Source organism: Schistocerca americana, chromosome 1 (genome assembly GCF_021461395.2).
Source record: "Schistocerca americana isolate TAMUIC-IGC-003095 chromosome 1, iqSchAmer2.1, whole genome shotgun sequence".
Classification (NCBI taxonomy): Eukaryota; Metazoa; Arthropoda; class Insecta; order Orthoptera; family Acrididae; genus Schistocerca; species Schistocerca americana.
This window is the reverse complement of record NC_060119.1, coordinates 172,131,279-172,158,697: the sequence shown is the minus strand read 5'-3', so window position 1 is coordinate 172,158,697 and position 27,419 is coordinate 172,131,279. Positions and strand designations below refer to the sequence as shown.

Genomic DNA, 27,419 nt, shown 5'->3' with positions numbered 1-27,419 from the left:
TCAACACAGATATGCCGAGCTGATAAATCTGCAGTGGCAGGGCAGTGCCTTCCCAAGAGATGCATAATTTTGTATGATAAGACTAAATTTTTGACTACCATATTTACTCGAATCTAAGCCGCACTTTTTTCCGGTTTTTTGTAATCCAAAAAACCGCCTGCGGCTTAGAATCGAGTGCAAAGTAAGCGGAAGTTCTGAAAAATGTTGGTAGGTAGTAACTTCTGCCGTCGAATATATGTAGCGCTACACACGCATGCTTTGCACTTTGCAGGCACAAAGATATATACTGGCGCTAAAACCTCGGCGTGAGTAAATAAATTTAAAAAAAAGGTGGAAGACGAGCTTTTTTTCTCCGCCCCGAGTTTCGACCACTGCATTTTCATACATTATCCAACGAAGTAAATACAAATTCCGTATAGTTCATCTTCGAATGTAGCAGCATTTCAATGTACTACGAAAATCTGAGTGGCAAGACTGTTTGGGATGTTTGCCAATATGGCCAACTCTACGTTCTGAATTTTTTCCTTCCTGTGAGAAGAGATGGTTGCTAATAGGATCTTTTATGAACTGTGAATCACATGCAGTATTCTCTTCACCATAAGAATAATACGAATAGAAACATTTTCTATGTATTGTTTCGTGTTTGCTGCTATCTCATTTAAATCCTGTCTGCCTAATGAACTACGAAACTAGAGTGAGACAACAGCAAACGCGGAAGAATATACATATCATGTCATGTTTATATTCGTATTATTCTTATGCCTGATAGTGATACAGTCAGAAATGAAGCACGGCGATTGACTAAATTTTTAAATCTAAAATGACTAATTTCTGTGCAGAATGATGTGTACTAATGAGGCGTCTGCAAAGATTTTCAAAGGGAGAAAAATTTTCGCTTAACTCTCGTTCAGAACTTCTGTCATACGCAGTATATTATTTGGTTCTTGTTGATCATTATCAAAGAAAGCAGCAGTGTAAGTAACAACAAATAGCAGTCTCTTGCCATTGTTTCGCTAATGAGACGATTCCTCTCTCTCTCTCTTTTTTCTTTTTTTTTTATATAATTGTAAGTGGCGGTAGCGTGCACAAAAGCAAGCCATGCCGCGAGCGGCGACAGGCCGTAAACACTCATCATGAGAATGCGACAAACAATGCATGACACAGTGCAGTAATGCATTTTCAGCTTAGCGTGACGTAAACACCTATAACAAAGAGAACGGCGCTTATCAGATCAAAGAAAAATAAGCAATCAATTCAAACCAGACGAAGCACGTGAAAAAGGAAGGGTACCGGTATAAATACGGACGGAGCGCCTGACGCATAGCAATGGCTACCTGGTAAAGCTTAACTGCTAAGCTTACGACTCGAACCAAACTACTGTAGCTATATCGTCATTCATTCTACCTAAATTGTGTCTCATCTCACAATGGACCAACTTTGTTTCGATTTGGAGGTGCGGCCTAAAACTTTTCTCTCCCCTTGAATTTCGAGTCTCAAATTTCAGGTGCGGCTTAGATTCGGGAAATTTTTTTTTCCTTGATTTCGAGTCTCATTTTTTAGGTGCGGCTTAGATTTGAGTGCGGCTTAGATTCGAGTAAATACGGTAAGTTTTAAAGAGAGCTACTGAAATTAGATTGGCAGACAGTGCTACAGAGAGGGTTAGCCTGTAAGTAACACTCAGAACCCTGTTTTATTTGACATTAAAAAGTGACGGTTGTTGACTCAACCAGCAGGACACGTTGATATGATAACTGATAGTAATTCACAGCTTTTTGCCACCTTTACCCACTTGGGTGCTATACATTTACTTTTGGTAGGGCAGTAGCGGTGGTTACTGCCACATCTTCTGTTGGTCTCCTGCAGCATGTAACAGGACCACCATTTCATGGTATAAATGAATATCAGTGAGATTAGCATACGTCACGTCTTAATATGTCAGGAAAGCCTACACAGTCACACCAAGAACTCCATCTATTTGAAACAAATATTTATATGCATGACCAACACACCCATGCTTGTGATAACATTCATCAGACAAACCAGAGACTGAGAAGATACCATGACATAGGGAGCATACTCTATAATGAAGTACCTTGCTCAGTCAAAAATAGTAAGAACTCCTTTGAGAAGAATTTTACCAGTATGACACTTTGTTCTGTTGCTGCATTTTCTGTTAGAAAGAGCAGATAAGCCATTGCTAGCATCCCCCTTAGACAATGAATGGACACCATTTAGTTCCAGTATGATGGAAATAAAGGATTTATGGGCAAAGTTTAAATGGATTGTAAATCACACTCTGGAGAAGTAGGTGCTGAGCAAGTGGATTAAGGATGGAAAAGACCCAACACAGTTTAATAACAAAATTCAGAAAATAATGAGGAAGCAAAGACTGTTGCACTCTTGGATCAAAAGAGAACACAAATGGTTACAAGTAAAAGTTAGAAAAGTTTCTTGCATCTTTAAGAGAGTGGTGTCTGAAGCATACAACTACCACCATCACACTTTAACAAAGGATTTAGCCAAGAACCCAACAGCATTCTGGTCCTTCATAAAATTGCTAAGTAGGTCGAAGGCTTCTATCCAGTCACACATTGACCGATATGGTGTGACAATAGAAGACAGCAAAAGGAAAGCTGAAGTTCAAAATTTTGCATTTAACAAAATTGTTCACACAGGAGGATCATACAAAATGTCATTGTCTGATCATCACACAGACTTATATGAGGTGAACTTAGTAATAGGGATCCCTAGTGTAGAAAAGCAACTGAAAAAGTTGCAAACAAAAAGTCACCAGGTCTGAATGGAACCCCAATTTAGTTTGACAAAATAGTCATCTATGGCACTGGCCCCAGACTTAACTTGCATTTATTGCGAATCTCTCACCCTGCACAAAGTACCAAGCCAATGGAGATGCACAGGTCTGTCCCATATGTATGAAGGGTAAAAGAACTGACCCGCAAAATTACAGACCAATATCCTTAACATCAGTTTGCTGAAGACTTCTCAAACATTCTTAGTTTGAATATAATGAAGTTCCTTGGAACAGAAAAGCTTCTATCCACAAATCAGCACAGTTTTAAGAAGCATCACTCATGGGAAACTCAGCTTTCCATTTTTTTCACATGATATTCTATGAACTATGTATGAAGGGCAACAGGCAGATTTCATATTCCTAGATTTCAGAAAAGTGTTTGACATCGTGACACACTGGAGATTGTTAATGAGGGTACAAGCATATGAGGTAGGATCCCAGATATGTGAATGGCTTTACGGCTTCTTAAGTTATAGGACCCAGCACATTGTCTTTGACAGTGAGTGTTCATCAGGAGTGTCCCAGGGAAGTGTGATAGGGCTGCTATTATTCTCTATACACATCAATGAGCTGAAAGACAGGGTGAATAGCTATCTGTGGCTGTTTGCTGAAGACGCTGTGGTGTACAGAAAGATATCACTGTTGAATTACTGTAGGAGGACACATGATGACTTAGACAAAATATCTAGTTGGTGTGATGAATAGCAGCTACGTCTGAGTGTAGTAAAATGTAAGTTAATGCCGATGAGTAAGAAAAACAATCCTGTAATGTTCGACTACAGCATTAGTTACATAGTCAGTTGATTAAATAACTAGGTATAATGTTACAAAGATATATTAAATGGAACGAGGATGTAAGGATTGTAGCGGGGAAGGTGAATGGTCAACTTCAGTTTACTGGGAGAATTTTAGGAAAGTGTGGTTCATCTGTAAAGGAGACCGCACATAAAACAGCAGTGTGAGTACTGCTTAGTCTCTGGGATTCCCACCAGGTCAGAGTAAAGGAAGACATTGAAGCAATTCAAAGGTGGCTGCTTGATTAGTTACTGGTAGGTCTAATCAACACGCAAGTATTACATTAATGCTACTGGAACTCAAATAGAAATCCCCAGAGGGAAGGCAATGTTCGCTTCAAGGAATGCTACAGAAAATATTTAGGGAACTGGCATTGGAAGTAGACTGCTGCAAGATCCTACTGTCACCAATGCACATTTTGCATAAGGACCACGAACATATGATAAGAGAAATTAGGGCTCATACAGAGGTGTGTAGTCATTTTTCCCTCATTCTATTTCTGATTGGAACAGGTAACAAAGTGACTAGTAATGGTACAGGGTACCCTCCGCCACACACCAACGGTAGCTTGCAGAGTATTATGTAGATGTACACCAACATATGCCATGTGTAACTTTAATTTTGTCCACAATGTAACGGTTTTAAATGTTATGTTAGTTGGCTTACAATTAATTCTTACATCGATATGTACACTTTGTCCTCTCCAGTACATATATATTTAAAGACTACCATAACAAAGACATATGTATACTTTGTCCATTTGCAATGCACAAATACTTAAATAAAATTCTAACAGAAACACATATTCTTCTTCAATTACTGCTACAATTTGTCCCATATGATAAACATGATGCATGGGCAAATGAGTAAAATATATCTGTAACACAAAAGTTATAGGAATGCATCTCAGCCATAATAATGGATGGAATGAAAGTGTGTATCTTGAATGAATTAATGCATTAATGTGCACTTACAGAACAAACAAATGCAAACTAAGTGTGGGACAAATTAAAAAATGTCTATGAAGACTGTGGACTTTATTGAAAATCTGTTAGCTGAAAACACTCCTCACAATTCAATTGCAGAACGACATGCCAGATAAGGAAAGGTCTCCAAAAGAGTTCCAAATTCTAGGTAGTTAAACATTATGAGCTGATGATTGTGAATGTAAAGAATTCCTATACACCAGTAATTAAAGTGAAGGATGATACATGGCACAGTACAAACAACTGTCACAGCAAAACGAAGGCAGGTGGTAAGTAATCGGTAAGCAATGCAAATTACAAAACATTTTTCACTACTTCTGGGGTAACAACCTCATAGATAATTAATGATATGTAGACACCAGTGGAGCAGCACATATGCCTAAATCCCTGTGTGACAAAGTCTTGTACATCAGTGTTAAGTACATAAGTAGTGGTGACAAGTTATGAAAATTTAAACAGTGAAGAAATTGCTTGCACACACATTGATACATTTGTTGGCATAAAAAAGATGAATATTAATCTAATAGACATTCTTTACATGTCAAAAGTTAAGCACAAAATTTATTTTCTTTGAGCAAGTTAGTTGAAAAGAGACATTCAGTTACCTTTGATATGCAAAGCTGTCACATTCACAATACAGACAAGAAACCTGATGCACGAGTGTACCTTCATAACAGCATGGCTCTACCAGATAATCAGTCTGTTGCAACAAAGTCCATACCTACATTAAATATCATGAACTTGTGGCATAGAAGGTTATGACATTTAAACCCTGACACAGTGGAAACTTATTGGGAATGTGTGGCCAGTAGCATTGAATATGTGGGAACTACTGATTCTCAATGTGCTACATGCTCGGAAGCTATACAGGTAAATTTACCTTACCAACATTCCAAGTCAACAGTGAACAGTATTCTTGTATTAATATATTCTGATTTGTATGGACCCAATGAGACATGGTCAATTGAAGGTGCATTGAAGGTGCTAAACATTTCCTAACACTAACAAATAACTAATGAAATCAACAGAGTTTTCAGGAAGTTAGTGGAAAAACAGACTTGTAGTAAAGTTCATATCTTGCATACTGACGATGGAAAAGCAACTGTGAACCTGAATCTTGTATACTTCTTGAAGACAGAAGGTATAAGACATCAAGCAATAGTGCTACACATATCACAACAAAACAGAGTGGCAGGTTCCTACAACCGAACCATAGTAAAAAAAGCCAGATGCTTACAGGTTGATGTAGGTCAACCGAAAAGAAGATTGGGGGGAGGGTGGGGGTAGGGGGTGGCAAATATCTACAACAGTGCAGTGAATTTCAGTAACATATAACACACAAAAGCCTTAAAACCATGGAAATTGATGTAGGAAGAAGCATTCATTGGAGAGAAACCTGACATTCAGCATTTAAGAATATTTGGAAGCAAGATTAAGTGTCATAAACCAAACTCAAGCGGTTGTAAATGAGATAAAAAGAACACTGAATGCATACTGGTGGATAATTCCAAAGAGAACAAGGTATATTGGCTACCTCAAACCATCCAACATCCAATACAGTCCTATAAATTTTATTTTCCAATAAAAGGACAGTACAACCTGTTTTCAGGACAACAGTCTCATTGTTTGGTGTATCCGAAAAATTACAGCTACAATATGATGACTACAGTATACATATTGTCAAACTCTAAGAAACCAACAGAATTTGCAGTAATATTCTAAATAGCACACCACATATTGATAAAGGATGTCCACGCGAGTCAACTAAACGGGTTAATATAGTGATTCTCTGGTACATAGTACACACACAGAAAATCCATCTCATATACTTCCACATAATACACTCCTGGAAATTGAAATAAGAACACCGTGAATTCATTGTCCCAGGAAGGGGAAACTTTATTGACACATTCCTGGGGTCAGATACATCACATGATCACACTGACAGAACCACAGGCACATAGACACAGGCAACAGAGCATGCACAATGTCGGCACTAGTACAGTGTATATCCACCTTTCGCAGCAATGCAGGCTGCTATTCTACTATGGAGACGATCGTAGAGATGCTGGATGTAGTCCTGTGGAACGGCTTGCCATGCCATTTCCACCTGGCGCCTCAGTTGGGCCAGCGTTCGTGCTGGACGTGCAGACCGCGTGAGACGACGCTTCATCCAGTCCCAAACATGCTCAATGGGGGACAGATCCGGAGATCTTGCTGGCCAGGGTAGTTGACTTACACCTTCTAGAGCACGTTGGGTGGCACGGGATACATGCGGACGTGCATTGTCCTGTTGGAACAGCAAGTTCCCTTGCCGGTCTAGGAATGGTAGAACGATGGGTTCAATGACGGTTTGGATGTACCGTGCACTATTCAGTGTCCCCTCGACGATCACCAGTGGTGTACGGCCAGTGTAGGAGGTCGCTCCCCACACCATGATGCCGGGTGTTGGCCCTGTGTGCCTCGGTCGTATGCAGTCCTGATTGTGGCGCTCACCTGCACGGCGCCAAACACGCATACAACCATCATTGGCACCAAGGCAGAAGCGACTCTCATCGCTGAAGACGACACGTCTCCATTCGTCCCTCCATTCACGCCTGTCGCGACACCACTGGAGGCGGGCTGCACGATGTTGGGGCGTGAGCGGAAGACGGCCTAACGGTGTGCGGGACCGTAGCCCAGCTTCATGGAGACGGTTGCGAATGGTCCTCGCCGATACCCCAGGAGCAACAGTGTCCCTAATTTGCTGGGAAGTGGCGGTGCGGTCCCCTACGGCACTGCGTAGGATCCTACGGTCTTGGCGTGCATCCGTGCGTCGCTGCGGTCCGGTCCCAGGTCGACGGGCACGTGCACCTTCCGCCGACCACTGGCGACAACATCGATGTACTGTGGAGACCTCACGCCCCACGTGTTGAGCAATTCGGCGGTACGTCCACTTGGCCTCCCGCATGCCCACTATACACCTTCGCTCAAAGTCCGTCAACTGCACATACGGTTCACGTCCACGCTGTCGCGGCATGCTACCAGTGTTAAAGACTGCGATGGAGCTCCGTATGCCACGGCAAACTGGCTGACACTGACGGCGGCGGTGCACAAATGCTGCGCAGCTAGCGCCATTCGACGGCCAACACCGCGGTTCCTGGTGTGTCCGCAGTGCCGTGCGTGTGATCATTGCTTGTACAGCCCTCTCGCAGTGTCCGGAGCAAGTATGGTGGGTCTGACACACCGGTGTCAATGTGTTCTTTTTTCCATTTCCAGGAGTGTATATTCGATTCACGTATATAAAAGAGTGTAACCAGTCCAAATAAAATCAAAAGATGAACTATTAATGACATGGCATCCTACAAACCACAATACATATGTACAATGTTCCTGGCTTAAGTATGTCAATAACATGTTTATGCATAACAAGACAATCACACACTGGAACCAGAAAAATGTAACATAAATAGCCACTGCACCTATAAGCTTCAGTGTGAACATGATACGCCCGCCTTCGTAAAGATTCTGACTTACCTGTACCATACACACAGCCATCTCGTACCATACCAACCACACAGCAACATTTAAATGCCAAGTGATGGGTCTTGTAGCCACCACGTAAGTAAGTGCACCACTCACATTATCTCATGGTTAAGTTCCAACCAATTATTCCCGTTATTGTCATATCTAGAACCTCTAAAAATAGCATAGCCATCGCGCAAACTCTGCTCATGTACGAGAGATGCACTATTATTACGCATAACAGTTCCTGGATTTTCTGCTTATTAGCCATATAGCAGAGAATCACAACATTAACCCCGTTAGCTGATTTGCAAGGACATTCTGTATATATACATGGTATCCTCCTTAAAATATTACTACAGCTTCTCTTGGTTTTTTAGAGTTTGACAATACATATAGTCACCAGATTTTAACTGTAATCTTTCAGGCGGACCTGAAGATGGAACTGATATTCTGAAACCTGGCTGTGCTCTACTTTCATTCAGAAATAAAATTTATACAGCTGTAGCTGATATTATTAGTCATGATTCGTACACACAACAGTTGTGGATATCATTTCAAGAGAAACATGTTCTTGAATCTGAATATGGAGTTTCCAAGACTAATGATGTCTCAAGAGGTACGTAATCTGATCAAAGCAGCTCAGGAGGATCAAGTTCAATCAAGACAAAAATACTGCACCTTCACTGCAAATTTAACTACTTAGAGGAATTTCATATCCAGTAAGAATGGGTAACAATGTGTCCTATTATTCTACAGATTTATGTTATAATACCAAAAGTAAATGTTGATGTTAAAAATGCTAGGACAAATGTACCATGAGTCTTAAAAGAACAGCAGTTTAGAGGTTAAAACTAATAACAACTGGAATGTTAAGCTAGATAAAGTAATGTTACAATTAAACTTTAAAAGATGTACAACACAATAGCGTGTTTATCAGAAGAATAATGGAAGCGACATACTGTTTCAGTTTATGCTGATGTCATGTTGATTTTTTAGCCATTCTCACCAATAATGGGATAGCTTGAAAAGGAGCCTCAGGGAGGCCCTTTATACATGAACATGTTGCACAGGTTGCTTCTTTGGCCAATTGTTTAAACTATAAATAAATAAACACAGTATAACCTGCCACTAAAATTAATTTTTTATATTACATCTGATGTGACAGTTATGGAGTTTAGCTCATCAGCATTGCTTCCGATAATGTCTAAATATCTGCAGTTTCATGCATGTGTGTTGCAGATTTTTCTCTAGAGTTCTGTATTTCAGATTTACACATATATTGCGCACTATTAAAACAGTAAGATTGCATGCAACATCAACATGTATGCATGGAAATGCAAATGATAGCATTTTTGTGCAACTGCACAACTACATTACATCACGCGTAAAGGGAAAGATTACGCAAAGTGTTTATCATTCAGAAATCATATTTTTAGTTAGATGTTTGTGAGGAGATCATGTTACGCCTCCTGCAAGGAGCAGAAACATCTACCAGCATGCATCAGAATTCAACCACAGTAGGATTTTGGACAACTGAGGCTGTGGTTTATCGTGTCACATTATTGCTTTTAATGTTGGTTGTAACTTCACGAATGTCAACATGGAACTGACGGATTCAGGAGGACCATACTCAACATGATGCAGCATATCAGTGGCTACACTGTACTACTGTCTGAGAAGACACACATTGTTCACTTGGCCATGTAGGATTGTACAGTTATGTTGCATACTCATATACTGAGTCAAGAAATGGGTTTCTTTGCAGCAAGATAAGTATCCACATGGACAGTGTAAAGATGCCTAGAACACTACAGACTATTGGCATGTTGTTGTTGTTGTCTTCAGTCCTGAGACTGGTTTGATGCAGCTCTCCATGCTACTCTATCCTGTGCAAGCTTCTTCATCTCCCAGTACCTACTGCAACCTACATCCTTCTGAATCTGCTTAGTGTATTCATCTCTTGGTCTCCCTCTATGATTTTTACCCTCCACGCTGCCCTCCAATGCTAAATTGGTGATCCCTTGATGCCTCAGAACATGTCCTACCAACCGGTCCCTTCTTCTTGTCAAGCTGTGCCACAAACGCCTCTTCTCCCCAATTCTATTCAATACCTCCTCATTAGGTATGTGATCTACCCATCTAATCTTCAGCATTCGTCTGTAGCACCACATTTCAAAAGCTTCTATTCTCTTCTTGTCCAAACTATTTATTGTCCATGTTTCGCTTCCATACATGGCTACACTCCATACAAATACTTTCAGAAACGACTTCCTGACACTTAAATCTATATCGATGTTAACAAATTTCTCTTCTTCAGAAACGCTTTCCTTGCCATTGCCAGTCTACATTTTATATCCTCTCTACTTCGACCATCAAGACACTGTCCATTCTGTTCAACTGCTCTTCCAAGTCCTTTGCTGTCTCTGACAGAATTACAATGTCAGCAGCGAACCTCAGAGTTTATATTTCTTCTCCATGGATTTTAATACCTACTCCGAATTTTTCTTTTGTTTCCTTTACTGTTTTCTCAATATACAGATAGAATAACATAGGGGAGAAGCTACAACCCTGTCTCACTCCCTTCCCAACCATCACTTCCCTTTCATGCCCCTCGACTCTTACAACTGCCATCTGGTTTCTGTACAAATTGTAAATAGCCTTTCGCTCCCTGTATTTTACCCCTGCCACCTTAAGAATTTGAAAGAGAGTATTCCAGTCAACATTGTCAAAAGCTTTTTCTAAGTCTACAAATGCTAGAAATGTAGGTTTGCCTTTCCTTAATCTATTTTCTAAGATAAGTCGTAGGGTCAGTATTGCCTCACGTGTACCAACATTTCTGCGTAATCCAAACTGATCTTCGCTGACGTCTGCTTCTATCAGTTTTTCCATTCGTCTGTAAAGAATTCGCGTTAGTATTTTGCAGCTGTGACTTATTAAACTGATAGTTCGGTAATTTTCACATCTGTCAACACCTGCTTTCTTTGGGATTGGAATTATTATATTCTTCTTGAAGTCTGAGGGTATTTCGCCTGTCTCATACATCTTGCTCACCAGATGGTAGAGTTTTGTCAGGACTGGCTCTCCCAAGGCTGTCAGTAGTTCCAATGGAATGTTGTCTACTCCCGGGGCCTTGTTTAGACTCAGGTCTTTCAGTGCTCTGTCAAACTCTTCACGCAGTATCATATCTCTCATTTCATCTTCATCTACATCCTCTTCCATTTCCATAATATTGTCCTCAAGTACATCGCCCTTGTATAGACCGTCTATATACTCCTTCCACCTTTCTGCCTTCCCTTCTTTGCTTAGAACTGGGTTTCCATCTGAGCTCTTGATATTGATGCAAGTGGTTCTCTTTTCTCCAAAGGTCTCTTTAGTTTTCCTGTAGGCAGTATCTATCTTACCCCTAGTGAGATAAACCTCTACATCCTTACATTTGTCCTCTAGCCATCCCTGCTTAGCCATTTTGCAGTTCCCGTTGATCTCATTTTGGAGACGTTTGTATTCCTTTTTGCCTGCTTCATTTACTGCATTTTTATATTTTCTCCTTTCAGCAATTAAATTCAATATTTCTTCTGTTACCCAAGGATTTCTACTAGCCCTCGTCTTTTTACCTACTTGATCTTTTGCTGCCTTCACTACTTCATCTCTCAGAGCTACCCATTCTTATTCTACTACATTTCTTTCCCCCATTCCTGTCAATTGTTCTCTTATGCTCTCCCTGAAACTCTGTACAACCTCTGGTTTAGTCAGTTTATCCAGGTCCCATCTCCTTAAATTCCCATCTTTTTGCAGTTTCTTCAATTTTAATCTACAGTTCATAACCAATAGATTGTGATCAGAGTCCACATCTGCCCCTGGAAATGTCTTACAATTTAAAACCTAGTTCCTAAATCTCTGTCTTACCATTATGTAATCTATCTGATACCTTCTAGTATCTCCAGGATTCTTCTATGTATACAACCTTCTTTTATGATTCTTGAACCAAGTGTTAGCTATGATTAAGTTATGCTGTGTGCAAAATTCTACCAGACGGCTTCCTCTTTCATTTCTCTCCCCCAATCCATATTCACTCACTATGTTTCCTTCTGTACCTTTTCCTACTCTTGAATTCCAGTCACCCATGAGTATTAAATTTTCGACTCCCTTCACTACCTGAATAATTTCTTTTATCTCATCATACATTTCATCAATTTCTTCATCATCTGCAGAACTAGTTGGCATATAAACTTGTACTACTGTAGTAGGCATGGGCTTTGTGTCTATCTTGGCCACAATAATGCGTTCACTATGCTGTTTGTAGTAGATTACCCACACTCATATTTTTTTATTCATTATTAAACCTACTCCTGCATTACCCCTATTTGATTTTGTATTTACAACCCTGTATTCACCTGCCCAAAAGTCTTGTTCCTCCTGCCACCGAACTTCACTAATTCCCACTATATCTAAATATCTAACTTCAACCTATCCATTTCCCTTTTTAAATTTTCTAACCTACCTGCCCGATTAAGGGATCTGACATTCCACGCTCTGATTCGTAGAACACCAGTTTTCTTTCTCCTGATGACAACATCCTATTGGCATAGCAACCGTTATTGCAGATTCCCTTTACATTGCACCAATGAGGGGTGTACCAAGAGTGGTGCACTCTCAACAACACACAATACAGGACTGCCACCATGTCACATGAAAAACCAACTCACATTTCTATGTACAACATCATAATGGGCACATTAATGGGTGGGTGATCCAAGGAAAATGAACATTGCAAGAAAACATTTGTCATTGTGATATGGGTCCAGCACCTCGTGTGATGTAAATGGATGTCATTGAATCACCTCTGGATTGTATAGACACTAATTTCAAAAGCGAGCATTACATTTCCAATGAGTTAAGTGCAGAGGCTGTATTTTTGTAGCCTACCTGGCATTACATTTCAACAAATTAACACAAGATCAAATGCTGAACATGCTATCCTGACAGACCTTGATGCAGAGTATGCTCAACTGTTGTTCTGGCTAGCATATTCTCCAGATCTCTCAACCACTGAAAATATCTGGTCACTGGTTGCCAAAAGACTAGCACGACACCACTCACCAGCCGCTAGAACTTATAAAGTTGAAGCAGGGTCAAATGATGTAACCGTATCTACCATCCAAGATCAGGTTAGAGACACTGCTGGTGTCAGAGATGGCAGCTCTGTGTACCAAATTTCACACCCTGTAGACCCCAAATCACCTACAAATTTACCCATTACTTTTCTTACTATACTGTGTATGCACAGCAAGAAAAATTTCATTATTTGCTTTCCTTCCCGATACTGCATTTTTAGTGGCCAACAGTACAGTCTCAATAGAGGAGCTGTAGGCAGTTTGATAGATGTACAAACGGGCAATTTTAAATCACTTCAGCAATCATCCCTGATAGACAATTAAAATAAGCCTGAATCTTTGAAATGGTCTAAAGATCACAGGCGGTAATTTTCTAGGGATGAGAACCATGAAAACAGTGGCTAAAGTGATACAGACTGAATAGGAGATATAAGAAACAGACCCTCAACCACTGGTTTCTGTTTAAATCAGAAGGAACTGTAAATGTATAAAAAAAGTAAGAAACAGCCCATTGTAGTTCTCTCAACTACGGAAGCTGAACGTGTGACTGATTTCAGCTTTTTAAAATCACAACTTGGCTGCAAAGGTTAGAATGATAAATTTCTCTGCTGCTTGAAACTTATCTGCAATAGCAAAGATGTGCCTGATTTACCCAAAACAAATTGTTACAATGGAAAAAACGACATACTGATACACTGGCACCGGAGATCACGTAATTAGAGAAAAGATAGCAGAACAAATTCTAATGCAGCATGTTCTCACTAATACACTCCTTGAAAATGAAAAATAAATAAATAAATTGCACCATGAAGGAATTATGTAAATGGGACAGGAATCAGTAGATGTGATGCACTTGTACAGACAAACAATGATTACAATTTCAGAAAAATTGGTTGATTTGGAAAGAGCTTCACAAATTGAGCAAGTCAATAACACTTTGGCCCACCTCTAGCCTTTAGGCAAGCAGTTATTTGGCTTGGCATTGAACAATAAGAGTTGCTGGATGCCCCCTGAGGAATATGGTGCCAAATTCTATCCAACTGGTATGTCAGACTTTCAATATCCAGAGTTGGTTTGAGGACCCTGCCCACACAGCTCTAAACATTCTAAATTGGGGAAAGATCCATTGAGCATGCTGGCCAAGACAGGGTTTGACAAGCATGAAGACAAGTTGTAGAAACTTTTGCTGTGTCTAGGCAGGCATTATTTTGCTGGAATGTAAGCCCAGGTGGCTCACATAAAGGGCAACAAAATGGGGCATAGAGTATCATCAACATACAGCTGTGTTGTGAGGTTACCATGGATGACAATCAAAGGTATCCTGCTATGAGAAGAAATGGTACCTTAGACTGCCACTCTTGGTTGCCGAGTCGTATGGCAAGTGACAGTCATGTTGATATCCTACTGCTGTTTTGTTGCCCTTTGTGGCAAACCATCCTGGGCTTACATTTTAGCAAGATAGTGCTAACCCGTCCATGGTGACAGTATCTACTGCTTGTCTTCATGCTTGCCAAATGCTACCTTGGCCAGCAACATAACTGGATTTCTCACCAACTGAGAGTGTTTGGTGTATCACGGGCAAGACCCTCTGGTCACGTCAGCATTTTGAAGATCTAACACACCAATTGTACAGAATTTGGTACAATATCCCTCAGGAGGACACCCAACAACTCCATTAATCAATGCCAAGCTGAATATCTGCTTTCATAAGGACCAGCACACTACCGACTTGCTCAATTTGTGAAGCTTTTTCTCTTAAATAAATGATTCATGTTTTTCTGAAATTGTAATCATTTTTTCATCCATACATGTACATCACATCTGCCAATTTCTGTCTCATTTGGATAATTCCTTTGTGGTGCACTGTTTTCTTCTTCTTCTTCTTCTTCTACTTTTGTGTATATTGACCAAATCACTGTCAACAATATACCATCCAACATATTAAGAAATTTTGACTGATAGTATAAATATTCCACAAACGTGAATTCTAGTGGGAGTGTTCTGAATGGGAATCTATTTCTCTGTTCAAAAATGGTTCAAATGGCTCTGAGCACTATGGGACTTAACTACTGAGGTCATCAGTCCCCTAGAACTTAGAACTACTTAAACCTAACTAACCTAAGGACATCACACACATCCATGCCCGAGGCAGGATTCGAACCTGCGACCGTAGCGGTCACGCGGTTCCAAACTGACGCGCTTAGAACCGCACGGCCACACCGGCCGGCTATTTCTCTGTTGGTTTATGTCAGGGGCATAATACAGACTTGCTAGTACTGCAGGGCACAAACACCTCACTGTGACTATGTAAGGCCCCAACAGGGAACAAAACAAATTACATAATTAGTTCTCATAATTTGTTTCATAAAAATTCACTTTAGTTCACTTGTGCAGTTTCAACAATGTATTCTCAAAAGAACTAAGTTCTACAAGGATCCACCCTCTTCTTTCTGGAAAGGAATGAAAGATCAGAAAAAAGTAACTACAACAGCAAATGACAAGGGGCGGGCCACCATCTAATGGGGGGCCCACATAGGGCCCGAGGTCTGCGTATTCATGGTTTATATAAATCTCCACTGACATACCTATGTACACTTGTTGTATGCACTCTGTATGTAATAAATGTTTTATGAGTTGTGTCGGGCCACGTTCATTTCTGGATCCCTCAATCCCTTTTTCCACAGTCAGTTTCAGTCTGGAGTACAGATTATCGTCACAAAATCGCCACCAGAATGAAACAAGTTATTGGAGGATTATTCAAAAGTTAAACAGGCAAATTTATACAGTGAAGGCATGCCTACTGCAGGAAATGAAAACTGTTACTGTAGTTAAGTAATTTTCGAAGAGTGCTAGCCTTCTGTTTGATTAATACTTATGAAAAGATAATGTCTAAAGCGTTAGTTATGATGTCATGTCTGCTCAAAGAAAGAATTTTTGATAACAGTATTTTGTGATACACACTTCTACTTTCTCTCTGATAAATAAATACTTTCTCTCCGATAAATAAATCTATAGCATTAGATGTGTGGAGCATGTGAGTGTTTATGCTTCGATGCAAATATTTAAAAGTGGAAGCAAAAGTGTAGCCAATGAACGCAGCACTGTGCATCCCATAGCAGTAATGACCTTGCAACCTTGTATTGATTCACTTATCCAAGAAGATTGATGATCTATAAGTGAACGAAACTGCTGAAAAATATGAAGTAAGTGCTGGCATAACTCATCCATCATTCAAATCAAACTGAATTACCATAAGACTTGTGCAAGGTAGCCATTTATTACAAAGAACAGATATTTCTCATTTGCACTGAGCTCAAAAATCATTCCAGTAGCAAAGGTGGTGTATTTTTGGACATGATTTTAACTTGTGATCAGACTTGGATACATAATTTTGAGTGCAGTCCAAGTGTCAGAGTGCGTCCTGGAAACACCCTGAAACACTCACCTGTAGAAATTCAAAATGCAACCATTGATTGGCAAAGTCACATTAACCATTTTTTGGGGTGTCCATGGTCTGATTTTCCATGCATTTTTGGATGAAGAAAGCACTATAAAAAGCCTATACCATACAGGCTTGACTGTAAATAAAGTCAAATCCATTATCAAGAGGAACATCTGGGATGCCAGAGGAAAAGATTCTTCTTCTTCTTCTTCTTCTTCTTCTTCTTCTTCTTCAAGACAACACTCAAAATGTGATGCTGGAGACTACTGGCAAAATGGATTGGTATCTTCGGCCTCATCCTCCTTACAGCTCTAACCTTTCCTCTTCATACTGTTATTTGTTTGGTCCAATGAAAAAAGCTTTGCTTGGCATCATGTTCAATGGCAATGAAGAAGTAAAGAAAAAAGTACAAGGCTGGATTTGAAATTAAGGTAAAAAATTTTTTGGTGAGGGGATATGCAGTACATCTGTCTTAATATAAACTGCCTGACAAAATAAGTCAAGCACCCAAAAATGAAGAGGAAACTAAATGAAACTACATTTTTTGAGAGGGTGTATGGTGTTATGAAAGTGATTTCCAAACTGAGTACATGTAAAAAGAACTCATTAGTATGAGTCGATTTATCAATATGTTGTTACACTCCCTCTGGCGTGGATGCATGTACTGATTCAGTTGGGAAGTGAACCATTGTATCCTCACCTGAAGCAAGCTGGCGCACAACTGTCGCCACTGATACTTGATATCCTGGATCTGGCACTGGGATACAGTTAATGACTAAGCTGGTCCCACACAGGGCTGTTTCTACCATCTACCATTAAGCCTAGGGCAGCAAAATTTCAGGAGCAGCAAAGTGCGGAAAAATTAATTTCAAATCAAATAGAAAAAATATTGAGCAAATGAGCCAAAAAATGAGAAACAGGAAAAATTAAAACACATAATTGTTTTCAAAAGCATATGACACAGTTATTTAATAAGTCTTTACTTACTCTGACAAAGGTAAAAGCTTTACCTCTACCTACCCCGAAAACTAAAGCATTATAGGAGATTTGCATTGTTGTGCCATTGGATGTTGTGTTGGTGGAATAGGGAGTGGGGGCATCAGGGAGACTGATGGTAGTAGAAAATAGAGGAGTCATTTTTCCATTCTCAACTTGGACTGCAAAACATGTAGCAATGGTCTTGGTCTGACATGTTCCGCAGAGGACAGATGCGGGGGTCTTGCTGGTGACACGAGTGCCTCGCCTCAACATCATGCAGATAGTTCATAGACGCATGTGCCATGTGTGCAGGAGCACTGTCCTGTTGAAAATGGGACGATAATACTGTAGCCTGAGAGGTGACACGTAAGGATCACCACCAGCCATGATTTGATGTTATATCCAATGTCCCGCCACACCATGATGCCACGAATAATACTGCTGTGCCTCTCAAAATAATGGAATACCGGGACCTCTCTCAAGGTTGTTACCATATTGACCAACAACAGCCATCTGGCATAATGCAGAACTGCAATTCATTGCTGAACACAATGTGAAGCCAGTCATCAGCAGTCCATGCTTCCCAGTCATAGCACCACTTCATATGCAGTCATTTGTGTTATGGTGTTAACATCAAGCTATGCATGAAATGGTAATCCTCTAGTCCATATGCTACTAGTCTCCAACAACCAATGGTGCAGGATGTAAGTGTTGCAGGGAGTCCATTACTTGCTCTTGAATGGAGGGCTCAGATATGAAGTGGTTACGATGTGCTTGGTGCACAATGCAGTGACCCTCCCTTGTGGTGGTCAAACGTGGTCAGCTGAAACCCTGACATCCAAATGCCCCATAAATTTGGATATTACATGATTTGACTAGCTGGCCAAATGGAGATCCACAATGAGGCCCCTTTCAAACTGTGATGTGTTGATAATGCTGTCCCTCACAAGTACACTGCATCTCTGTTCCTTCACAGTGATCAGTCAAATTCTAACAAGCACCTTACATACCCTACCGATCCTAGTAACAAAACTAAACATGAACAATGATAATGCACTCTGGTGGCCATTCTACCTGGCAGAGCCGCTTGCACCTATACTCATTTACATACCTGCTGATGGTGTGTCCATGTACAAAGTCGCATTGACATCATCTGTGTGAGGTCGTTTAACCCCCCCCCCCCCCCCTCCCCACCTTCAGGAACTGTATATAGAAGTGAGCAACCAGATGGTGTCTTTTCTTTATAAATGTGGTCATGGTTCCCCTAAGGCATCATTTCTTCTGTTATAGCAGGATCACACTTTTTGAAACAACATTACAACAAAAATTACCTCTCTAATATTGAACAACTCCCAAAAACATCTCAGTATTATGCTCTGTATCTGTGTGTTTCAAGTAAGAACACACAGTTCGCCTGTCTGTAACACAGCTGAAGTTTTAACAGCACACAGTAGGATATACAAGAAGTAACAGAAGGCAGATTATGTTTTAACATTCTGTCAAGAATGGCACTATCAAAATAGAACTGATATGCAGAGGGATCGAAACTTGCAGACTGACCTTTGATAAACCAAAAAGTCGAGGAAAAGCAGTAAAATAAAATATTAAATGTAATTCATTCTGTTTGTAAATGTGTTGAAAAATGCATACAAGCTAGTGTACATGCAGTACCAATGTTGACCACTAAGACAATGCTCCTTACTGTAACATGTTTTAGGATATCAACTTTGTGTTTAATATTTCAAGTTTATACAAATTTTTAACAATAATTTCCAAACTGTAATGCATATTTTTACCTTGAATTTCAGGCATATACTTGTGGTACTGATCTGTTTCACTGCAGAGAATCACAAATGCAAGACGTTTCAGGAGCTGAGCTCTTTGCTCATACTCTTGCTCACGGCTGGAAAAAATGCTCAGAGATCCACTCTGGGCCAGTGATACTCTCCCTAAAAAAGAAAGAACACGTGATGTAATTCATAAGTAATCTGAAACTAGGTAGTGAACACAACATAAAAGTTCTAAATTTTTACCCATAAGGTCACGGAAAGTTGTAGTATCATGAGTCATAAGGTTGTCCACAACAGTTCTCCAGAAAGGAAGGCATTTAGCTTCCATCTGAAATAGGTTGGGGTCTAGAAGCAACTCAAACACATCCTTCCGCCATGCCTTCCGAGTATACTGATAACCACTCAGACTTGCCAAAAGTTGAGAGCATGTGAAGAAACTCGGAACATTCCGGCGCCTGAACATCATAAGCACAAATTTAATGTTTTAGAACACTAATTAGTTAAAACAGTTTCACAAGTATAAAGCTCCCGCCAAAAATATTATGCAACTGTTGCTCTAAATCTGTATATGTGCAATTCATATGAAGTAGTGGTATGAAGTTTGTTTATTTCTTTTAATAACATTTAGAATAGGCACTTGCATGAGGGATACCTCACTCTAAGTAAAAATAGTCAATAGTTTAACAATCAATGCAATACACTTCGAAAGTTTAAACAGCTTACGAATTAAGGCATAATTAGTTACAGCTAAGTTTTAATAAAATTCTCAGCTTTAAACCTGCAATGTTCTACATACAGTTGACAAGGACTTACTGGCAATAATAGACAAAACATTGATAATTCATTATCATCACTCATTTCTTTACATCACTACAATATCCAAGGTCCTATTTCAAAATTAAAATCAAGTGACCTAAAAAATTAATAGCAGGTGACCTAACAGAAGTGAATGAATGAGTGAAAAGCCGAATAACTTTATTCAAACTGCAAAGGTCCTATCTACTGTTTAATGCTGCAACTACAAGTAGACCGGCTAACTTTCTTCATATCACTGGATGAAAGCCAACAAAGAAAGTCACTATTGATTTTATGAATATACTGCACATTACGAAAGACTACAAAAATAAAAATGAATGCACATAAATTCAGCACATCCTTCACATAAATTTAACACATCCTTAACATTGCCCACACATCTTTAGATATCTAAATTAAAATTATACATGATTTTAAGACATGTACACTGTTGGTATAAATTCAGTGTCTACATAACATACTTAATAAATAAGGACTGTTCTTGTGACAAGAGAAATAAAAAAGTATTATCGTCAACTGACAATACTTTCTGTGGGACATACAGAAACATCAAATCCTGAGATACTTTTTTGATTACAGAAAATTTCTACATGCAACCCCATGTGTAACTGATGTAAAAGGAAATTTGCATTCTAAGTGTAGTTTAGCAGATTTCACTGCTTTTCCAATCATGAATGGGACAGAGAAGCTTGTATTCATTGCTCTGTCTGTCTATGAGCTTCAAAAAGTAATTACCTGCTTAAATATGAGTGTGTTGTCACTTTGGAGAAGGAAAGTCATCAGTATGGAATGTTGTCCACCAAAGTGGCATATATCACAGCTATGCGACTCAATAATTCAACTGATGTTGTGAGATGCAAAACACTACAGAATAGTGTCTGCCTGCAGTCAACAACACCAGCTGATGACCGCTGCCTAAAAATTATGGCCTGTAAGTACCCCGAGGAAAATGCAACAGAACTGCACATTGCCTTTCAGAAGGCAACTGAGAGGGCATTGTTAACCCAGATAGTGCACAAGCATCTCCACACAATTGATTTGACCTCTAAGAAGTCCACTTCCATCAGTAGTACAAATCTCCCAGCACTGTAGTGCACAAAGAAGATGGGCTAGGAAACACCTGGAATGGAACCTGGCTCAGTAGCATTGTGTTCTCTTCACTGACAATTACAACAACATCCGTCTGACACCAGATGACCATCATAGAAGAGTGTTAAGATGGTCAGGTTCCAATATATGTCACAGGTACGTAGTGTCTCAAGTTTAGTTAGGAAGCAGACCAGTCTTGCTTTGGGCCAGTATCATGGACATGTGTTGGATACCTCACATTGCTATCAAGGGCAATTTAAAGGTTGTGCAGTACCTGGACAGGATCCTCCAACATACTTTCCAGCCATTCAGTCAACATTTTTCTGATGGGGTTCATCAGAAAACCACAACCACCTTGTGAACACCTTCCTCTAGGAGGCAAGAGTCAACTGAATGGATTGGGCTGTGGTATATGTTGACATGAATCTGCTTGAGCAGCCTTGGCACCAGGTCAAATTTGTGGTGTGTTATCATAGCAATGCTCCTCAAACACTGGATGACCTGAGAAGAGTGGGCCAGGCTTGAAAATCCAATGTCTTGCCCATTTTGTGGACATCACGCCAGAGGCAGATAACAAGCATGTTACAATCCACAGAGTGTAGTAATGTGGTATTGACTGTTAATAGTAAAAGGAGTTTGATTTAACAAATGTGCATTTTTAACAGATTGCTTCTCCTCCCCTCCCCTTCCCATAAGGCTATAATTTCATCCCTTGCAACCATTGAATCAAAGCTCACAAACACTTGCAAAATTGTTTTTGAGAAGTTAGTATGTATAATGTTCTGCTAGTCTACAGACTTTTACTTTAGCTGTAGCATGTTAGCTTTGTAACATCAATTGGACTTTGTGTAGAACAACTGTGGCTGAACGAACCATTCAGCCATTGCAAATATGGTACAATCTTTCAGAAGTATCACACTGCCAAATTACAATCTCATTAAACTGCACATCAAGATTTATTACATTATGGCAAGATTCCTTCAATGGCATAGAGCAATTTTTTATTTTATTTATTTTGAGTTGCATGGATCCCTTGATGCCAGTGTCTCACTAGTATGTAAAGTGGGTCACATTATTACAGTAATAATTACATTTAAGTGGTCATTATTTTGTATGTGGCATCTAATCCGAGTTCCTTACAGGCATGGCTTCTGCATCACAAGACAATTGTCTAATGCATATTATTCAGTTACAGGGTGATAAAATCCAGTGGTTGCTGCAAGCCGTGACAAAGCTAACACAAAAACAGCAGAATCTACAAGCAGCCTCAATCGCAACCCCCATCAGCCCTTCCACCATTCCGCAATTTAAAAAAAGCTGCGCGAGGACTGATCAGAATACGTAACTCAGTTGATGAATCATATGGATGTATACCATCTACTAGGTACGAAGAGCAAGGCATTTTTTTTCTTTCCACAGTGGCCATGGAAGTTTACAGGCTCATAGTGAAATTGTTTCCTGACAAACAACCAGAACAGTTAGAGTTTGAGATTTAAGTTAACAAGTTGACCACTTACTCTGATGAACAAACACTTGTGGCAGTTGCAAGGCTCAAGTTTTTCTGTCTTCAGCAGACAGCAGGTCAAGCTCATAAACAGTGGATCAAAATATTTGTGACAATAGAATTTGTGTTGCCATTTTGAAACAAAAAAATGGCTCTGAGCACTATGGGACTTAACAGCAGAAGTCATCAGTCCCTAGAACTTAGAACTACTTAAACCTAACTAACCTAAGGACATCACACACATCCATGCCTGAGGCAGGATTCGAACCTGCAACCGTAGCAGTCCGCGGTTCCAGACTGAAGCGCCTAGAACCACTCGGCCACTCCGGCCGGCTATTTCGAAACAACCTGACCCTTCTTTAGATACAGTATTATAATTAATTGAGGCTCAGGACACTTATGATTTAGCTAAGTGCGAGATGCAAATGTCAAATATTAATGAACTGCATATTGACAGTGTTAGTAGTGCTGTAGAACGTAAACTGTCCCATGCCTGCCCGGCCCGTGTGACACAGCATGTGACATCACATACAGAGATAGTTATATGTGGTGACTTCAATATTAATTGTATAAGTGATTGTGCAAGGAAGAGGATGCTGGTAGACCTCTTTAATTCATATAATCATATGCAAACCGTATTCTTTCCAATGAGAGTGCAAGGGAACAGTAGAACAACCATAGACAATATTTTTGTTCATTCCTCATTACTAGAAGGGCATTCTGTTAGCAAAAAGGTGAATGGGTGAATGGCCTTTCAGATCATGACGCACAAATTTTAACTTTCAAAGATTTTTGTGCAGCAACATGTGTTAAATATAGTCATCAGCTGTTCAGGAAAGCTGATCCAGTTGCTGTAGAGACCTTAGTAAACCTTATAAAGGAACAAGAGTGGCAAGATGTTTATAGCGCTGATACAGTAGACGATAAATATAATGCTTTTCTCAAGACTTTTATCATGCTCTTTAAAAGTTGATTTCCGTTAGAACGTTTAAAACAGGGTACTAGCACAAACAGGCAGCCTGGGTGGCTGACTAGAAGGATAAGAATATCTTGTAGAACAAAGTGGCAATTATATCAAAACGTTAGAAACAGTCAAAATCTAAATGCAGCAGCCCATTACAAACAGTATTGTAAGGTGCTTAAAAATGTTATTAGGAAGGCAAAAAGTATGTGGTGAGCAGGTAGAATAGCTAAGTCTCAGGATAAAATTAAAACCATATGGTCAGTCGTAAAGGAAGTTGCTGGTCTGCAGAGACAGGTCGAGGATATAGAATCATAGTGGGAATGTCCGTGTTACTGATAAGTCGCATATATGTACAGTATTTAATAATCAATTTCTGAATATAGCAGGTGAACTAAATAGAAACCTAGTCCCAACAGGGAATCATATAGCGCTCTTAGGAAAAAGTGTTCTGAGACTGTTACCTGAAATGCTCCTCCATGATACTGACAAGAGGGAGATTGAGTGAATAATTAAATCACTAAAGACCAAGAACTCTCATGGATATGACGGGGTATCTAGCAGAATACTGAAGTATTGTTCTATGTATGTTAGCCCAGTTTTCAGCCATATCTGTAACTTTTCCTTTGGGAGTGGTCGGTTTCCTGACCGATTAAAGTACTCGGTAGTGAAGCCACTCTATAAAAAGGGAGGCATTGATAATGTTGACAATTTTAGACCTATTTCTATGCCATCGGTGTTTGCTAAAGTTATCGAGAAGGTTGTATATACAAGGTTACTGGAGCATTTAAATTCACATAATTTGCTGTCAAATGTTTAGTTTGGTTTTAGAAATGGTTTAACAACTGAAAATGCTATATTCTCTTTTCTCTGTGAGGTTTTGGACGGATTAAATAAAAGGTTGCGAACGCTAGGTGTTTTCTTTGATTTAACGAAGGCTTTTGACTGTGTTGACCACAAAATATTACTGCAGAAGTTGGACCATTATGGAGTAAGGGGAGTAGCTTACAATTGGTTCGCCTCTTACTTTAAGAACAGAAAGCAGAGGGTAATTTTCCGCAATATTGAGAGTGGTAGTGATGTTCAGTCCCAATGGGGCACTGTTAAGTGGGGCGTTCCCCAAGGATCGGTGCTGGGGCCACTGCTGTTTCTTATTTATATAAATGATATGCCTTCTAGTATTACAGGTGCTTCAAAAATATTTCTGTTTGCTGATGACACAAGCTTGATAGTGAAGGATCTTGTGTGTAATATTGAAACAGTAACAAATAATGTAGTTCATGAAATAAGTTTGTGGCTTGTGGAAAATAATTTGATGCTAAATCACAGTAAGATTCAGTTTTTACAGTTTCTAACTCACAATTCCACAAGAACCGATATTTTGATCAGACAGAATAGGCATATTATAAGCGAGACGGAACAGTTCAAGTTCCTAGGCGTTCGGATAGATGGTAAGCTGTTGTGGAAAGCCCATGTCCAGGATCTTGTTCAGAAGCTAAATGCTGCTTTATTTACCATTAGAACAGTATCTGAAATAAGTGACACTTCAACACGAAAAGTAGTCTACTTCACATATTTTCATACGCTTATGTCGTATGGTATTATTTTTTGGGGTAATTTTGATTCAAAAAGGGTATTTTTGGCTCAAAAACGGGCTGTTCGAGCTATATGTGGTGTAAGTTCGAGAACCTCTTGTCGACCCCTATTCAAAAATCTGGGAATTCTGACATTGCCCTCACAGTATATATTTTCTTTAATGTTGTTTGTTGTTAGCAATATTAGCCTATTCCCAAGAGTTAGCAGCTTTCACTCAGTTAATACTAGGCAGAAATCAAATCTGCATGTAGAATGCACTTCCTTGACTCTTGTGCAGAAAGGAGTGCAGTATTCTGCTGCATCCATTTTCAATAAGCTACCACAAGAACTCAAAAATCATAGCAGTAGCCCAAACTCTTTTAAGTCTAAACTGAAGAGTTTCCTCATGGCTCACTCCTTCTATTCTGTCGAGGAGCTCCTGGAAGAGCTAAAAAATTAAGCAAATTCCAGTGTTACATTGTTGATTTTCTTCATTTAAACTTACGACTTGTCACCTGAATATATTTTTTTATATTTCATTTTATCTGTTTCTAATATCGTGTTATAATTTCATGTATTGACTCGTTCCATGACCATGGAGACTTCTCCTTAATTTGGTCCCACGGAACAATAAATAAATAAATGATGCCAAGCCGCGCCGGCAGAACGCCAGTAGACACAAAAAACATAGCAAAGTCTTGCCCAAAGTACTTTAGTCGCCGTAAGTGTGCTCAGTGCCGAAGTCACAACAGTATTTGTTACTTTTGCAACACAAAAGGTTATGTTCAGTCAGTGCGCAAGGAAAAGCTGCATGGACAGCAAATTCCCAAGCCACATGCTACTAAACCAGTTCAAATCATTAATGATGTCATGGCAGTCACCCACGAAACAGTGCGACCCTGTGGCTGTAGTAAATGTCGTAAAAGGTCACCCAAGTACAAAACTTAGTGAACACTAGTCAGGTGGGTTTCATGTGCCAAACAAGTCACGCCAATGCAAACACAAGTCCACTACTAAATCTTTGCCCACTTTATCTGTCACACACTGTAGTGGCTCACGGACACAGGCAGGAAGCGATAGTTATCTCTTATATGTGGAACATAGTCGGGGCAAGGTGTTTGTTACTATGAATGATGGCAAATTGCAACTGGACAATGGTGCTTCTTTTACCTGCTGAACAAACCTACTTATGAACAATTAGGATCACCAGTACTGAGTCCAGTTAAACATGTGCTGTCAGCTGGTAACAGACAGGAAATTCCAGTTTTAGGAACTTTCAGTACACCAGCTACTTTTCAAGTTGTAACGAAGACAGTTGTATTCACAGTGCTTTTTACCAAATCTTTACAGAATTTTTTTGACATTTTCGCACTGTCAATCCAAAAGTCAGTGTTTGAAATTTCAACACGTGTGTACAGGAAGGCTTCAAGCTGTGTGTGAGAAATTTAGAGAACTTTTTAGCAATTGTCACGTGTCATTCAAAGACAATGCAGAACCGAAGTTTTGTCGAGCTAGACAAGTGCCCATTGCCATTTACGGAACATGTCACTGAATGATTACAACAATGGCAAGTTGATGAGGTCATCTAGCAATTCAGTGCAAGTCAGTGGTCTTCCCCATTAGTCATCCTTCACAAACCCTATGGATGTCGTCTTTGACTGTGTGCTGATTTTAAGTCGACTGTGAACTCTCAGACCGTGATAAGACACTTACCATTTGGCCCTCGCTCAGAGGAACTAGTGGACAGACTAGGCAAGGGTCGTTATTTTTCCAAGATAGACTTGGCTATGCTTATCTCCAATTGCCTGTGGATGACTACTCAAAGAAATTTTTGGTTATTACCACTCATCTCAGCTTATTTTAATTTCAATGTCTGCCCTTTGGTGGTGCCTCAGCACTGGCGATCCTTCAACACTTTTTATAACAAGTGACTGGCAAGGTGCCTTTTTGCTCAAATTACCAGGATGACAGTGTCATATCTGGAAATTCTGCAAAGAAAGATTTAGATAATTTAGAGTGCCTTTTTCAATTACTGTTATTGGCAGGTGCTCTT

General features: G+C 39.7%; 1 protein-coding gene across 1 annotated transcript in view; it reads right to left on the bottom strand.

The window, feature by feature from the left end:
- The window catches only part of LOC124566579 (protein dopey-1 homolog), a 378,074-nt gene that overhangs the window by 78,061 nt on the left and 272,594 nt on the right, over positions 1–27,419 (bottom strand). Inside the window, exons 27-28 of the mRNA XM_047131121.1 lie at positions 19,665–19,876; positions 19,428–19,580 (exon numbers count right to left, since the gene is read on the bottom strand). Of these exons, the coding sequence (XP_046987077.1) occupies positions 19,428–19,580; positions 19,665–19,876 (365 nt within the window). The remainder of the gene's footprint in view (positions 1–19,427; positions 19,581–19,664; positions 19,877–27,419) is intronic.